Here is a 17,311-nt window from a genome sequence, read left to right as displayed (position 1 = left end):
AGGTTGCCTTCCCTGGCTGAACTGGATTAAATCTGTTCTCTAGTGGGTGTGGCAGACCCCTGGGCTAACAGGCCAAGGGATGAACCTCAATGGCCCCCACCGGGGTCCTGTCAGCATGCCTGGGCCAGCTCAGAACAATGGCCCCCACAAATGTCTCAATCTCTGGAGAGGTCCCTCCTCTCACCAAGATGCCCCCAGATCCCACCAGGTGAGTCTCGTTTTATGAAAGGACTGTCAGCCTTCTCTCTGGTGATTTTAGGTTGTTGCAATGAGTGAGTTTGTGTGTGGGCCCTTTAAGACCTGGGTCTTTTCGGCTTTAGGCTGATAGCTTTTCTGGGGGTATCCTCCCTGCAGTTAATAGCCAGCAAAGCCAGACAGTAAGAACCCCCGTCTCAGTGGGGCTGAGTCTGAAGGATGCTTATAGCCATATCGGCCCCACTCCGGACCTCACTCCTCCAGGGAGGGCTGCGTACCTTAGGGGGCTCCCACCTGGCCAGCTGAGAAGCTCCGCTGCTCCGAAAGGTGACTTTTTTCCTCTCCAGAAGGAATTTCTGCCTCTTCTGCCTTCATCAGGACTGTCCCTTGTAGTGGGGGTTCTTTTTATCTAGTTTTCAATCCAGGATAATTGTTCCAAAAATTATTGTAACCTGGTTGTGTTCGTGGGAGGAGACGAGTTCAACATCTGCTCACACTGCCATCTTGACAAGATCTTACGTTTAACTTTTTAAGAAACCGTCAACCTATTTTCCAAAATGGTGGTATAATTTTATATTCCCAGGAGTTACAGTTCCTCCACATCCCTGTCAACACTTCATATGGTCAATCTTTTAAATTTTAGCTATTCTAACAGGTTTGTGGTGGTATCTCTTGTGGCCTTAATTTATATTTCTCTAGAAACTAATGATATTGAGCATCTTTTCATGCACTTATTTCCCATTCTTTTGGTGAAGTATCTGATCAAATATTTTGCTTATTTTTTATTTGCCTGTTTCCTTATTATTGAGTTTTAAAAATTCTTTATATATTCTTGATACAAGTCCTTTATTGGATACACGATTTGCAAATATTATCTCCTAGTCTGTGGTTTTTTCATTTTATTCTTCGGATAGTATCTTTCAAAGAGCAAAAGTTTTCAATTTTGAAGAAGTTTAATTTAACAACTTTGTCTTTTATGGATTGTGCCACATGTCCTTATCTAAGGAATATTTGTCTAATCCAAGTTCATAAAGATTTTATTCTATATTTTCTTCTAGAACTTTTGTATTTCAGGTTTACATTAAGGTATATGATCCATTTTGAGTTAATCTTTGCATATGGTTAAGACCAAAATGCATTTGGTTAAGGCCCAAAGTTAATACGTAATCATGAAATGTGTTGGGTAATGAAATTAAAGATAGTTTTCCTTGTTTCAAATTTTTTCTTTTAGAATATTGTTACATTAACTTTTCAATAAATAGACCATTGTAAAAAGGAAATACTATGAGGAAAAGATGTGTTCCTAAGCCGAGCCCTAAACCTAATCCCCTGAAATGCTGACTTGACTAATGCAGCTGAGACACTAGCAACATTAGCTGCCACTCAGAGGGAGTGAGACAGATAACCCAAGGGTATATGTGGAAACGGTGAAAACTTATTGTCGGAAGTAGTTCTCCGTGGGTTTCTCACATTTCTGAATATACTGTGAGCAGAGGCAGTAAACAAGCTTTGTTGTGGACTGTCTTTTTAAGGATGTTTGCACTGAGAACAGCCTTGGAAAACAGAGATAGTACCCTACAGAGAAGAAAGCAGGTTTGTTTGCTTTCCAGTAAAACAAAGATAATGTTTCCCTCCAGAACAGAATTTTGGGCAGATTTGCTTGTATCCTATTATAAAAGATGGAGGTTTTCTAAATTTGGGATTCTTCAACTGTGACACAAACCCACTGAGTGTGCAGCATCTATCTGGGCCACTCTGCACCACTACCATGGGATTCGGGGGCCAGGGGAACTGACATGAACTTGAAGTTTATTGGCTTGCCATGCTGTGAGTAACAAAGTCCTTTGTGTCTATCCCAGGAGTCTTTTATTCTATATTTTCTTCTTCTGCTAGGTCACTTTGTTAATCTGTAAGTAGGGTAAAATCTCAGACCCTTCACAGTTCTTGACACTTACCTCTACTCTTTAGGCCTTAATACAGACCCCCCTAAGTGCATAACTGAGTCAGTCTACTTAGTTAGGCAGCACATGCTGTCAGTGATGCTACACTTGCCATGCACTCTTCTATGGCCATGGAGCTCGTGCCTAACCCTACCTAGGAAACTTGTATACCACTCTGCATAATAAAGTGATATTAGCTCAGAGAAGAGGATTGCCTACAACACTGCAAGAAAGAGAAAATTAGTATTAGTCCCTCTTGTATAATGTCACTTATATGTGGAATCTAAAAAAGCTAAACTCATAAAAACAAAGTAGAATGGTGGTTACCAGGGGCTAGGGGTTAGGGTCACTGAGGAGATGTTGCTTAAGGGTACAAACTTGCAACTAGCAGGTAAATAAGTCCTGGAGATCTAATGCATAGTGATTATAGTCAACTAATCAGCATATAGTGATTATAGTCAACAATATTGTATTATAAGCTTCAAAGTTTCTAAGAGACTTGATCTTAATTGTTCTTACCATAAAAAAAGAAATGATAATTATGTGATGTGGCAGAGATGTTAGCTAATGCCATGGTGGTAATTATACTGCAATATATAAATGGATCAAATCAACATGTTGTACACCTTAAACTTACACAATGTTTTATGCCAATTATAAATAAATAAATATTTGTCCTTCAGAAGTAGGTTTATAGTTTTGGGCAATTTAAGAGTCTGCCTTCTTCCACTTCAAATAGATGTTAACATTTCAGGACATCTGAGATAAACCTACTTTTTAAAGCTGGGACCTAATCCGCAAGATCATTTATCCAGCAAGACTAATATTTTAACATAAATACAGAAATAACAAACTATAGAATTAGTTTAAGAGTCACTTTATGTTCTTACTTTGGCCAACTCATTATCAGGTTCAACAGCTAGTACTTTCCTCAAATCTTCTCCAGCCTCCTGCAGCTTGTTTTGATGTTTATATGTAGTGGCACGCCGCAGAAGAGCTGAAAAGTTACCAAAATAAAAGTTACAGTTTTTAACAAATGGCATCATAGTTAGAGCATATTTTTCAAGAGGAAGAATATACGTAGCACAGAACAGGTTAGGATGCGACTGTGCCAAGTTTAACTACACCTGTTTTCATATTGTTGCACGTAGAGAAAATGACACTGAGGCAAACAGAAGAGGCTGCGTCAGGCAACTGTCCCCTCCAACAACCTGGCCCCTTGGCAGCCCCAGGCCCTGACAGCTCCTCCAAGGGCTTAGAGACTCCATACCTCAACCCTTCAGAGCCACCAGGCTGTGCTACAATACTGGGAAGATTTTCACTAAACAATAACATTTTTCTCCTTATAATCATCACTAGTTTTATTTTATCACTTTATGAAAACTTAGAAAACCCTTTATTCAAAGTTAGCATATTACGGCATCTGGCTCAGAACATGGGTCATTACTGAAATCTATAGCAATCTCCAAAATGATTAGAAGGAGGTATTTCACATAGGGAACTGAGAGAATCCTGACTGTTAAGTCAGCTAGGTTTACAAATTGAGCACTTTGGCAATTTGCATCAGATTTTTTCTTAGGTTTCAATGTATAATTTGATAATTATTTTGTACTGAAAATGAATGCCTTTCTAGTCTCATCATTATCCATTATATAATGAGAGAACTTGGTGTAATAAGTCATTATTTCGAAAATAATTATACTTGGAAATCTGAAAAGTGAGAAATTTATATCTACTATGTTTTAATATGCTATTTAAAACATAAATTTAACCAATTTGATTTTAGTCTTAGAATGAGCCATGAAAATCCAAAGGATAAATCATTTTGTCATAAATTTAATCAAAACTGTAACACTATAAGTACAAGTTTAGCTCTTACTACTACTACTCAGATTTCAGAAGGGAATGTCCACAAAGAAATATTCATGATATAACAATTATCATTTTTTTAAACTTTTTATTTTGGAAATAATTTTAGATTTATAGAAGAGTTGCAAAAATAATACAGAGAGTCTCATATACCTTCACTCAGAGTTCCCTAATGCTAACATCCTTCATAACTATGGTATTTTGTCAAAACTAAGAAATTAACATTGGTACATTTACTATTAACTAAGCTACAGGCTTTCTTTGGATTTCACCAATTTTTCCACTAATGTCCTTTGTCTGTTCCAGGACGTAATCCAAATACCACAATGCATTTAGAACAATTATGTGGGGCCGGCCCCTTGGCCAAGTGGTTAAATTCGCAACCTCTGCTTCGGCAGCCCAGGGTTTCGGGGGTTCAGATCCTGGGCGGAAATGATACTGCTCACCAGGCCATGCTAAGGCAGCATCCCACATAGCTCAACCAGAAGGCCCTACAATTATAATATACAACTATGTACTGGGGGGTCTTCAGGAGAAGAAGAAGGAAAGAAAAGATTGCAACAGATGTGAGCTCAGGGGCCAATCTAAAAAAAAAAAATTGAATAAAGAGCTCTTTCTACTTTAGGAAAACAACCAATTATCTTTTGAGTAAAAAATAAAATTTTGAAGAGGAAGTTATTTATTCACTTAAGCAAACATACTAATGTTTTATGGCCATACTCATTACTAGATTTGGCTCTCTCAAGTTTGTTTTTTAAATAGGAAAGATTCTAGCACTTAAGAAATTACTCAAACAGGGAAAGAATGAAAATATAAGGCCATTCTAGTGGCAGAAGAGTAGCACAGTGGTTGAATGTGGGCTCTGGAGTCTGTTGTCCAGGGTTGAGTTCTGGCTCTGCCATTTCCTAGTTATGTGACCTTGGGTGAGTTGTTTAATCTTTTTATGCCTCAGTTCCCTCTTTTGTAAAATGAGTGTACTAATAACAGTATCTGCACCTCTACTGAGCTGTTGTGAAAATTAACAGAGTTAATACATGTAAAGCGCTTGGCATAGAGCCTCGCACAGTGGTGGTGTGGGCCCATCAGGAAATCATAAAATTTTACCAGGCACCTGCCTAAAGCGGGGAGCACACTCATACTCTACAATAGAGACAAAATACAGGCACAAGAGGACTTTACTGGTGAAAGGAGGGCAATCCATGGCAATGACAGTCGGGGCTGATGCACCAAGATACCCCCTCAGCACACCTATGGTTTCTGCTTATCCATGTTTGTAGGCACAAAAGGGTACAACCCATGTGAAAAAAAAATTAAGAGTTTATATTTATTTGAATCCATAAATGTTTAAAGAAATTGAATGAGTCTATTATAATTTATGCTGCTCCCTCTTGGAAAGATTCTTTCTTGATAACAGAAAAGTAGAGTCTGACTTGCACACTTCAGGCTTGGACCATGGCAAGGTGGCACAGTCACAGAGACAGGGAATCAGGACACAGTACAGGTTTTGGTGGAAAGATGCAGTCAGTTTGGACATGTTTAATCTAAAATGTCTATGGACATCCAGGTGACAATGCCCACAAAGCAGCTGGTAGAAGATTCTAGAGCCTGGGTGTGGGCTCATTATATTATATTAATAACTATCAGAAAATCTACATTAAATTATACTTAAATATTTTTTGGATAAAAAGACACAGTTCAATAAGCCAGTAACAAAAAGATAAATACTGTCTGATTCCACTTATATGAGGTATTTAGAACAGTAAAATCATAGAGACAGAAAGTAGAATGGTGGTTGCTAGAGACTGGGCAAAGGGGAGAATAGAGAGTTGTTATTTAATGGGTACAGAGTTTCAGTTTTGCAAGATAAAAAAAGTTCTGGAGATGGACGGTAGTGATGACTGCACAACAATATGAATATATTTAATACCACTGAACTGTACATTTAAAAATGATTTAAGATGGAAAATTTCATGTTATATGTATTTTACCACAATAAAAAAATTTAAAGGAAAAACAAAGCACATTCAAATGCAAGTTTGAGATATTTCTCTAAAAACACATATACCTTTTATTCAATCTTCTTGGATTATTAGCTACTTGAGTGCAAATAATCAGGAACTTAAATTCCAAGTTAAACTGGAAATTAAAAGTAACTTTATGAAGGTAATGATTCACATAGAGAAATTCGACGTTATTTGAAATGTAAATGTAATGAGTGTCTTCACAAATGGTCTTTAACAGATCCTGCCGTAAATTTAAAAGCATTCTATGACATGTTTTACCCTTTAAATTTCCAGGTTCTAACTCCAAGACCTTTTCACAATCCTGAAAAGCGCTGTTCCAGTTCTGTAGTTTGATTTCTGCTTGAGCGCGGTTATTATAGGCCACTATGGTGGGAAGCACTGATATGCTCCTATAAAAGAGACATTTATTGGCAACAAGCAGACCAGAGGCAAACATAAGATAGAGAAACTCAATTAAAGTTGTAAATAAAACAATTATAGCCTGTGTTACGGGTGGAATTGTGTCCCTCAAAATTCATATGTTGAAGTCCTAACCCCTAGTACCTCAGAATGTGACTGTATTTGAAGATAGTCTTTAAAGAGATGTTTAAGTTAAATCAGGTCGTGAGGGTGGGCCCTAATCCAATATGACTGGTGTCCTTATAAGAACAGGAGATTGGAACACAGGCAAGCACAGAGGAAAGACCACTTGAAAATACAGAAAGATAGCCACACAAGCCAGGAGAGGGGCCTGAGAAGAAACCAACCCTGCCAACACCTTGATCTCAGACTTCTAGCCTCCAGAACCGTGAGAAAACAAACTTCTGTTGTTTAAACCACTCAGTCTGTAGCACGTTGTTACGGACGCCCAGGAAAACTAAAACTGCCTGCACCATCAAAAGTATTAAAATACAATTCCATAAACGTAATAAATTAATATTTAGACAGATGCTTAAACATCCAGTGAAGTGGTTTACAGTTGACTCTGCCTTTAGAGGAGCCATGGTATTTAAACATCCATAGATCTTCTTAAAAATCAGTTTAGTTAACGTCAAATATCAAATACATTTTTTTGACTCCTTGGGGACGATTTCCTAGTACAAAAAATTGGAGCAACTGACCACAACTAATATCCTTTATTAAGTTGTTATTGTGTTAACAGACACAAATAAATTGTAATCTAAAAGTAGATTTAACTCTAAGGAAGTGATCATAATTTAATCAAGGAATTTAATTGAAGGAAACAGAGAATAGTAGTAATTGAGGAATACAGATTTTAAGAGAGCAAATTTCACTACATTTAGTGTATGGATGCAAAATAATTAAGGAAAAGAAGAACTTAACTAAGTTCTTTCAGTTCTACCTTGCTGTTTCTTAAAAAGTTGATTTGGAATGCAGTGAAATAATGCATTCCTAGAGATAGGAAAAATAATGGTATCGGTGCATTGAATTTTGTAAATCCAGAAGAAGATGAAATGGAAAAGTCACAAAAAGTGTCAATTTACTAAGATCATTAAAGATGAATATAAAGAAATTACATGGTTGGGTAGAGACTAAACGTGGAAAATGCATGTAAGAAGAAATAACACAAGTCCTGACAATACTTCCCACATGCCAGGCACTCAGCGCTAAACTCATTTAATCCTCATTACAATTTGGAGGAGGTATTACTGCTCTTCCCATTCTACAGAGGAGAAAATGGATGCAACAGAAAGGTTAAGTAACATGCCCAAGGCCACAAGCTAGTAAATGGTTGAGTCAGGATTCAAACAGGCTGCCTTTCAGCATGCTTTAATCCTCACAGCTGCTCTGAGGTAGGCACTGTAATAGCCTCATCACATTAAGAAAGCTGAGTTGAGAGAGATGACGAATCTGTTCCAGGTCAGAAAGTCTGAGTTCCCTTAACCATTATGCTATGCTGCTTTAATTCTTCACCTCTATCATTTCTTGAAAGAAGACAAGAAAAATTTTGTTCCCTGTGATAGACAAGAGATTCTTTACTGGTAGAAATCTACAAGAAGGGAGAGAAGGATATCAGAGCTGACATCCACCTGCCTGAACAGGGGAATCTGTACCGCATGAATGATACATTGATATCCTCTTTACCTTGTATGTTCACTTAAATAGTTGAGGTAAACTTCTTTAGAGATGCAAACAACATTGAAAAAAATTGGTGGAAGGAAGATTGTACAGAGTTTAGTTCTAAAATTAGTGGTTCTATAAGCACAGTTTGTCTATAATAATATTTTAGGAAATTAGTCTACTTTTCATATACTGTAAGAGCTTCAAAAGTTCATACAAGTACTTATTGAACATCTACCATGAACCAGGTACTTTGCTGGGCCTTGGAGATACAATGGTATAAAAAACCTAACAGGTGGGCTCTGCTCTTACAGAGCTTACAGTCTAGTTAGCATCAGATCACACAAACTTAAACTGTAACTCCAACAAATACTATAAAGAAGAAATAAGATTGCTAGAAGAGCCTATAAATTGGAGGTGGGGGGTATGGAATGGGTGGAGATTTAACCTGGTCTGGGAAGTAAAGGAAGACTTGTCCAAAGAAGTGAGGCAAGGGCTGAGATCTGAAGGATAAATTAGAGTTAACTAGATAATGAGAAGAGGAAAGAGTATTCTAGACAGAGGACCCAGCATATGCAAAGGTCCTGGGGTGGAAGGTAGCACCATGTACTAAGATTAGATCCAGGCAATCTGACCGCAGAACTTGAGTTCTTAACCTCTATGCTATATGGACTTTCTGTCAAGTTCTACCCTATTTTCTCTGTAAAATAGGAAAGTCGGGACCTTTGTCAAAAGTGGGAGTTGGTGGGAGCTTAGAGGTCTCAGAAAAGTATGGAAAAACAAGGCAGACACAAGTGAATTTATGATAAACCACAAGTACAATATCTTGAGTGATTCTGACACAGACTTTTTTAGCTTATTTATATCATTTCAACAATTAAATTTAAACATTATCATTTTTTTAAATGTTAAGTTAAACCACAGCAAAAATCTGCTCACCTAGTATAATACATCACAGCTTCTTCATAATCTCCTGAGTTGAAAGCTTCATTTCCTTTTTCCTTTTCACGGGTAGCAAGAAAATCCTTCTCCTTCTCAGTTAGACCTAGAAATAAATGTTACCTGCTGTAAGTAAACATATAATTTAAAGAATTTTTTAAAAATTAAATTCCAAGAATGATTATTTTAACAGAAGCAGAAAACTGTAAAATAAATAAAAGAAAATAAAAGGTTTTCCAAGTTTAAGAATGTTTCTTTTTTTTAATCATTCATAATTTTTGAAGGTTTAGGTTTTTTGATTGGTTTTGTTTCACTTTAAAGGTGCTATATGCCTATGGACTTCAAAAGAAAACAAACTGTTCCAGTTTTTTGTTTTGAGGGAACAATTTTTAAAAATTTGAGGGATTTGGAGGAAAAAGAGGATTCGAGAAAAGGAATAGGAAATAAATGAATTACAGTAAAAAATAGGTTTATATTTTTAAGTCTTACTAAATTTAAGCAGTATAACTGTTACTTATATAAAATTAAGTAGTTAAAGGACAGAACTGAATTTGTTAGAGGTGGTCAACTCTAGGAGAAAATCCATAAACTTTTAATGGAAATCTGCAAGACTTAAAGAAAATGTCTTTTCTTTGAATGTCTTCCCATTTGAAAGCTTCTATTATAATTCAAAAATTTCAAGACTACTGAATTATTCTTATTTTTCCCCAATTACCTGCTGTGTCTATTCTTGTCTCAATTTTAGACAAATGTGACTTGTTGTTTACTACAGTTTTTCCTTTGTAATCCTCATCAATTTTTGAACACTCCTTTTCCACGTCAAATCTTAAATGAAAGAATAATAAAAACTGAAAAAAGTACAATACAAGTAAGAAAATAAAATTTATTATTGACATTCTTGTATTTGTATCACTGTGCCTTTAGAGACATATTCCAAAAACGCATAATAGGTTTGTATTACAAGTTATCTGTATTCTTTCTTAGAAACCATGCAATTTATCAAAGACTTAAATATTAATCAGACCTAAACCGTTTAGAACTTTGTAATTAAAATTATGACCAATTTCTCTCAATTTAAAATTTTTGTTCTTTTTTATTTTGGATGGGTAGAAAAATTACATTAGTTATTTTAGGTTGCTCTTATAAACAAAAGGGTGCAGTTGATTTTTATTTAATGAAAAATCAAGATCGAAAGTACTTAGACTGGATACTCCTAGTACTCTACTGAAGTAACTTGGTACTCTTGATATGTTCAGGTTTATAATAATTAAGAAGTTATTACAGTATTTTATGTTAGAGAATTATTCATTGACAAATTTTATATAAAGAAATATAAAACATACTTATCCCACTCTGCATAATCTCTTGGAATTTTCTTTTTTGCTGGCCTACTTTTAGAATATATTTCCTGAAAGAATAAAATCATATTTTATGAGACATATAAGATTAGCAGGTTTTACTATAAATGCAATGTAAACTATTGGATTAAGATATATGAATTGAATGGATAAGAAACATAGGTACTTGAAGTTATGACAACTCCAGTATTATAATTATTAACATAATAATACACAGGTTAAAAAAGGATTTTCAATTTGTAGTTAATTCTGGGAGCAATTTACAGGTCTTTAAGTACATACATAAAACTTAAAAATTCCCATGTATGAAATATGATTATTTGTGATTTTCTTAAAATAAAGTACTAAACTCATTCATTCTTTTAAAACTTAGGCACTGAAGAAATAAGAATAACTACTTTGCTGTATTAGCGCTGTTTTGTTTGCAATGGCAGACACCGAACTTGGACTAATTCTACTAAAAAATAATAAATTATTGGCTTATGTAACCAAACTGATGAAAGTGCAAGGGTGTTGCCAGACAAAGGATTCACATGCCCTCTCTCTCCAGCTCTCCGGCTCTCCCACTGTCCCTAGTCACTGCTTCTCAACGCCCACTGACTTTGTTTCCCCTGCTGGGTACTTGCTTTTTCCATGTGGTAGGAAACACGGCCACAAGCAGTCTGGGATTATAACCTCACAGGCCTCCCAATCAGAAGGGAAAAGAAGAGGTACTCTTCTTTCCATCTTTAGTTATGATATCCCAGGGAAGAACTCTGATTGGCTAGCTTGGGTCATGCACCTGTCCCTGATCAAGCACTAGCTTGGTGCTATTAAGTGGCCCAACCTAGGTCACATGCCCACTGCAAGCACCAGAAGGGAATGGGAGGAAAGCAAACAATAGACATTATGCTCACAAACAGTTTCTCAAATAGTTTCTTAAAAGTTAGTCATAACCTGAAACCACTTTGAATGGGTTGTTTAACCATGCACAATTTTGTAGCAGTGCATTGGTCATTTGGAGCTATGCGGATCTTCCAAATATTCGTACATTTCATTATACAATTAAAAATAATATCTGTTAATATCTTCTTAGAGCTCATGATAAAAGTCTTCAACTACCCCCCTTAAGGGGAAATTTTGTTACAAGCAGGTATTCAAGAGCCACAAAAAAATATGAAATAGTCTAAATTGCACTTGAAAGCACAGATTTTATCACTCGTTGTTGGTAGTTTTCCTTAAAGTGACAAGCCCACTTTGTTCATTTTCAACACAGTCTGCCAAAAGTCCAGGTTTGAATAACCATAGTTTGTCTGTCAGTCACTCTTTCAATTAAAAATTGTTCCAGAAAAAAGCAGCTACTTAAGCTGGCGACTCAATCGCACAAGTGCTTTTCTTGAGATAACCTTCATATTTCACTGCACAGCAAAGTGCTTTCCGTATACTTCTCATTTTGTTAAACAGAATATTAAAAAGATGTGTCCTCAAGATTCAAGATTTAACAAAATAAGTTTTACTGTTTCATCACAGACATTTTTAAGTCAAATTGGAACTTTTTACTCTGTGTAGTAGTGGAGAAAACAACGATTACTAATACAGTTTGGCACCACTGCCTTGATTTGTGCTAAGGCACCAGAAGTTTTACCCTCAGTGCAAATGTCAACACAGTGAAAAGGACAAAGCATTATCATTATTTTTTAAAATAGCATTGACTTTCTGGACCCCCTAGAAGGATCTCTGGGACAACCTGGGTCCATGGCCATACTCTGAGAACCACTATATCACTAGTCTGCCTACCCAATGTACTATAAGCTCTTTGAGGGCAGAAACCAATTATTGATTGTTATATTTTCAGGGCACGACTTAGCACATAATGGGTATTCAATAAATACAAATTCATTGATTACAGACAGTGGCATCCTTACCATATTACTGTGTACCTCAGCTACCTGAGTAATTCCTAACAGGGAGTAAAAAGATCCAGGAAGGTAAATTATCAGAGAGCAGAGTAATGAAGGGCTATGGATGTTTTTTAAATAAAAATGAGGATTCAAAGAAGAGATGAGAATAACAAGAATGATTTAACCCAGAATAAGAGACAAGTAGCCATCCTTTCTGAAATGACAGGAATAAAAGATAAAAAGTAGGGCAGAGGGAATAGAATGTGTGATCCACGTGAAAGCCCAGAGACTCCCAATGCCTAGGAGACAAGCGCTAGACCCCAATATCAGGGTCAGGTGGATGCCTAGAAGCTCCGTTTCAACTTGAAGTTAAGTAAAATGGCCCTGGAACTCCAACAGGCCCCTTCTCTATAGAACCCATGGGTTAAAAAAGGAGAGGCCTACATGACAAAACAGGGATCAACTACAGAGAAACAATCATAAAGGGCTGAGGAAAAGGGAAAAAAACATGCATTAAACAGAGGTGTGTCATCTATAACTGCTTGAAAGTATCTGTTGAATGCTTTAAATTCATAGTTAATTATGTAATAAACTATTTCCTCTTTGCCTCTACTGGATGCATAAAATTATTCCCTGAAATTCTCACACACTGATTTGGATCTTAAGTGTTCATCAACACTGGTCAGAGTAGAAGAGACAAAATAACAAAAGAAAAAATGAGGAAAGGTAGTAAACCCAAGATGCAAATCTTCCCAGTAAAATGCTGTTTCATTTTCATCTCTAAGTGAGGAAATACAGTGTACTCAAGAAGGTAACAGCACATAGTCAGCTGAAAAAAATCTCTAACTCTCCAAGAGCACATCAGACTGTGGCTACTCTGATTAAACTGCGTTAACTCCCTAATAAACAACAGCCACCACCTCCTCCCCTGCCACCCATAACCCCCACCCAACAGCCTACCTTACTAACGTGAAGATGGCTGTTTGAACCACGAACTGGAGGCAAATTACCTTCCATTGCTGGAGATGTTTCAATTTCAGGAAAATGCATCTGATTTTCTTCTTTTTTAATTTCTAATACCCAACTCTGAGAAGAAGGGAGAAAAAAGAAAGTAAACACACAGTTTGAAATAATTAACCAGGCATTAGAAAAGACTACACATCATCGTAATTCCCTATGGGTCAATTTTTTAGGTGACAATTTGGTCATGCCATTCTATCTGGAATGCCCTTCCTTCTATTTTTTTTTAAATTGTGGTAAAATACACATAACAAAGTGTATCATTTTAACCACTTTTAAGTGTACAGGTCAGTATGTATATTCATATGTTGTTGTCCTTCCAACTTTTATTTATCTTGCAAGATCTTACTCCTCATCCCTTCCAGCAAGCTTTCGCTGAACTTCTCAGTGGGGCTAGAAGTGCTCCTCCTCCGTGTATTAGCATGAAGATTTAAAATCACCTATTTACTGTTCATGTTGCTCACCATACTGTAAGTTCCCTGAGGGCGAGCCTATGTCTTAATCTCACCTTTGTGATTCAAGAACCTAAAACAGCGTCTGGCATATAAGAGTTCACAGTAATGTTTATTACACTGAATTGTCACAGGTTCCAGGAAAAAAACTGAGTAAGAGATTTCTTTCCTATCTGTGAAATTCCATTATTTATTATTCAGCGAATCTATAGTGAGGGTCTAATATTTGTCAGACACTCTTAGAAAAGGCATTGGGATACAGCAATAAACTGTATTATCTGTCCTATCTGTATAGGAAGCAGGGAGGATGAAAAGGAGGCAAACAGGGGAAACAGGAGGAGAGAAAGAAAAACATAAGGGAAGAAAGGTAAAAGAGAAGAGGAGGAGTTATAGAGGAAGAAAGGGAGTAGAGAGAAGGGTAACAAGGAAGAAGAGGCAAGGAGAGGATGAAAGAAAGAGAGATGAGAAGGAGACTAACTCAAGAAGTGACTGGGAAAGGAGATACAATGGGGGAAAAAGCAGGCTCTGCAGCTAGAACTGAAAATAAAGCTGAAGAATTCTGGATATAAACTGCCACCTTAACTTGTAGACTAATTACCAGACTTCCACATGCAAGTCAATAAAATGGTAAAATGAGAGAGCTCAAAGTTTCAAAAAATTCAGTATTCTGAGTTAGAGAATACAAATACCTCAAAGTTGTTTTCAAGTGTATTATTCACCCCAGTAAAATATCCTGAATAAAATAAAATAAAATACAACGAACTGTTTCTCTAGAGTCTGTTTAAAAACACTTTCTTTTTTAAAAAAAAAAAAAAAAAGATTGGCCGTGAGCTAACATCTGTTGCTCTGCTTTTTTTTTTCTTCTTCTCCCCAAAGCCCCCCAGTACACAGTTGTATATTCTAGTTCTTCTAGTTCTGCTATGTGGGATGTCACCTCAGCATGGCTTGATGAGCGGTGCTAGGTCCCCGCCCAGGATCCAAACCGGTGAAACCCCAGGCTGCCGAAGTAGAGCACACGAACTTAACCACTCAGCCATGGGATTGGCCCCTAAAAACATTCTTTCTTTCTTTTTTTTTGTTTGAGGAAGATTAGCCCTGGGCTAACATCTGCCGCTAATCTTCCTCTTTTTGCTGAGGAAGACTGGCCCTGACTAATATCCATGCCCATCTTTCTCTATTTTATGTGGGATGCCCGCCACAGAAAGACTTGACAAGCGGCGCATAGGTCCGCACCCGGGATCCAAACCAGCAAACCCTGGGTGACCGAAGCAGAATGTGCAAACTTAAACTACTGTGCCACCAGGCTGGCCCCAAAAACATTATTTCTTAAGCAAAATGAAACAACAAAGGAACTTTGAGAAAATACAGGTAAATTTATAGCTGGTAGAGAGAAAGCTTTCCCAAGTATAAAAGCAAGAGAAGATCCTAAAAGATAAAATCAAGAGGCATGATTACATAAAATTTTTTTAAATGAATAAACATGAAAAACACTATATACAAAATTTTAAAGGCAAATAACAAACTGAAGAAAAATTTAGACTATACAGGATAGAACTCTTACAAATAAATAAGAGACATATCAATAGAAAAATTAATAAAGGGACATCTCCTCTTGGCCCTGATGGAGTAACAGGAACTGGATTTACCCTCCTGCCTAAACTCTAGAAAACTGGATAAAATATATGCAACAATGGTTTTCAGACACTAGGCAATAGGTAGCACAGGACGATGATCCTTGAAAGAAGAGAAACAAATGAGGTAAGTCTTGCATTTGCCCCAACTTACTACCTGGAATTTCCAGGCTACAGTGTAGGGAAAGGAAACCCAAACAGCCATGTGGTCCCACTGACTTCAGAAGAACAGAGTTCAGGCTTCAGGGAGGCCAAGACTGCAAAGATTTGGGGTGCAAAACATCCAAGAGGAAAGAGACAGAGCTCTGAAGATAACCTGAATAGATCTATACCTGTTAAAGAAATTGAATTCACAGTTAAAACCTTTCCTATAAAGAAAACTTGAGGCCCAGATGACATTAATGGTCAATTCTAGAAAACATTTAAGGAAGACATAATACCAATTATACACAAATTTTCTAGAAAACAGAAGAGGAGAGAACACTTCCCAACTCATTCTATCAGGCCAGCATTACCCTGCTATGAAAACCAGACAATGACATTACAAGAGAACTACAGACTAATCGCTCTCATGATCATAAACACAAAAATCCTTCATAGAATTTTAGCAAATTAAATCCAGCAATATATAAAAAAGATACAGCATGACCAAGTAGGGTTTATCCTGGAATGCAAAGTTGGTATAACATCGAAAACAGTATACATAATTTACCTACTTAACAGACTACACAGAAAATCTTATATTTTTCTCTTTTTTTCTTTTTTTATTGAGTTATTGATAGGTTACAATCTTGTGAAATTTCAGTTGTACATTAATGTTTGTCAGTCATGTTGTAGGTGCACCATTTCACCCTTTGTGTCCACCCCCCCACCCCACCTTTCCCCTGGTATCCACTATATATTTTTCTTAATAAGTGCAAGAAAAGCATTTCATAAAATTTGACACCCATTCACGATAAAAATTCTCATCAAACAAGGAATAGAAGGGACCTTACTCAACCTGATAAAGGGCCATCTACATACAATCTAAAGCTACCATTATACTTAATGGCGAGAGGCCGAATGATTTCCCCCTAATATTGGGAATAAGATAAGGATATGCACTCTCACCACTTCTGTTCAACATTGTACTAGAGGTCCAAGCCCGTGCAATAAGGCAAGTAAAAGAAATAAAAAGCAGCTAGACTGGAAAAGAAGTTAATCTTTTGTTATTCACAGATGGCACAATCTTGCATATAGAAAATCCACAGAATCAACAAAAAAGCTACAAGAACTAATTTGTAATTTTAGCAAGATCACAGGACACAAAGTCAATATAAAAAAATCGATTAAATAACTATAAACTTGCAATGTACAAATTACTATTAAAATTCCACTGCTAAGAGGTGTCTCGATTAGTCAAACTTATAGAAACAGAAAGTAGAATGGTGGTTGCCAGGGCTGATGGGAGAGGGAAACGGAGAATTATTTAATGGGTACAGAGTTTCGGTTCTGCAAGATGAAAAAGTTCTAGAGATTGGTTGCACAACAATGTGAAGATACTTAACACTAATGAACTGTACACTTAAAAATGGTTAAGATGGTAAATTTTACATGATATGTATTTTACCAGACCAAAAAAACCCCACAAAATTATATAACTAGAATGACTTAGAATGAAGGAAAAAACTGAAATTAAAAGACATTAACTTTTACAACAGCACGAAATATACGAAATACTTAGGAATAAATTTAGCAAAAAATACGCAAGAACTATACACTGAAAACTACAAGACACTGCCACAAAAAATTAAAGAAGACTTAAATGAACAGAGAAATATATGATGTTCGTGGATCAGAAATTCCAATATTGTTTAGATGTCAGTTCTTCCAAAATCGAACCACAAATTCAATGCAATCCCAATGCGAATACAAGCAAGCTATTTTGCAGAAATTGGTAAGC

The 17,311-nt window shown here is 36.4% G+C and overlaps 1 protein-coding gene across 5 annotated transcripts in view; it reads right to left on the bottom strand.

Moving 5' to 3' along the window:
• SPAG1 (sperm associated antigen 1) overlaps positions 1–17,311 on the bottom strand; it is a 79,577-nt gene that overhangs the window by 51,761 nt on the left and 10,505 nt on the right. For 2 of the 5 annotated variants that reach the window (XM_023648768.2, XM_023648769.2), the window contains 6 exons: positions 13,227–13,352; positions 10,372–10,436; positions 9,744–9,853; positions 9,029–9,134; positions 6,287–6,417; positions 3,026–3,132 (listed from right to left, as the gene is read on the bottom strand). In XM_023648768.2, the coding sequence (XP_023504536.2) occupies positions 3,026–3,132; positions 6,287–6,417; positions 9,029–9,134; positions 9,744–9,853; positions 10,372–10,436; positions 13,227–13,352 (645 nt within the window). The remainder of the gene's footprint in view (positions 1–3,025; positions 3,133–6,286; positions 6,418–9,028; positions 9,135–9,743; positions 9,854–10,371; positions 10,437–13,226; positions 13,353–17,311) is intronic. The other 3 variants (XM_070222413.1, XM_070222412.1, XM_070222414.1) reach the window with 2 other exon arrangements.

The sequence above is a fragment of the Equus caballus genome, chromosome 9, assembly GCF_041296265.1.
Source record: "Equus caballus isolate H_3958 breed thoroughbred chromosome 9, TB-T2T, whole genome shotgun sequence".
Taxonomy (NCBI): Eukaryota; Metazoa; Chordata; class Mammalia; order Perissodactyla; family Equidae; genus Equus; species Equus caballus.
Note: the sequence above shows the minus strand (reverse complement) of the source record. Positions and strands in the feature narration are given on the sequence as shown.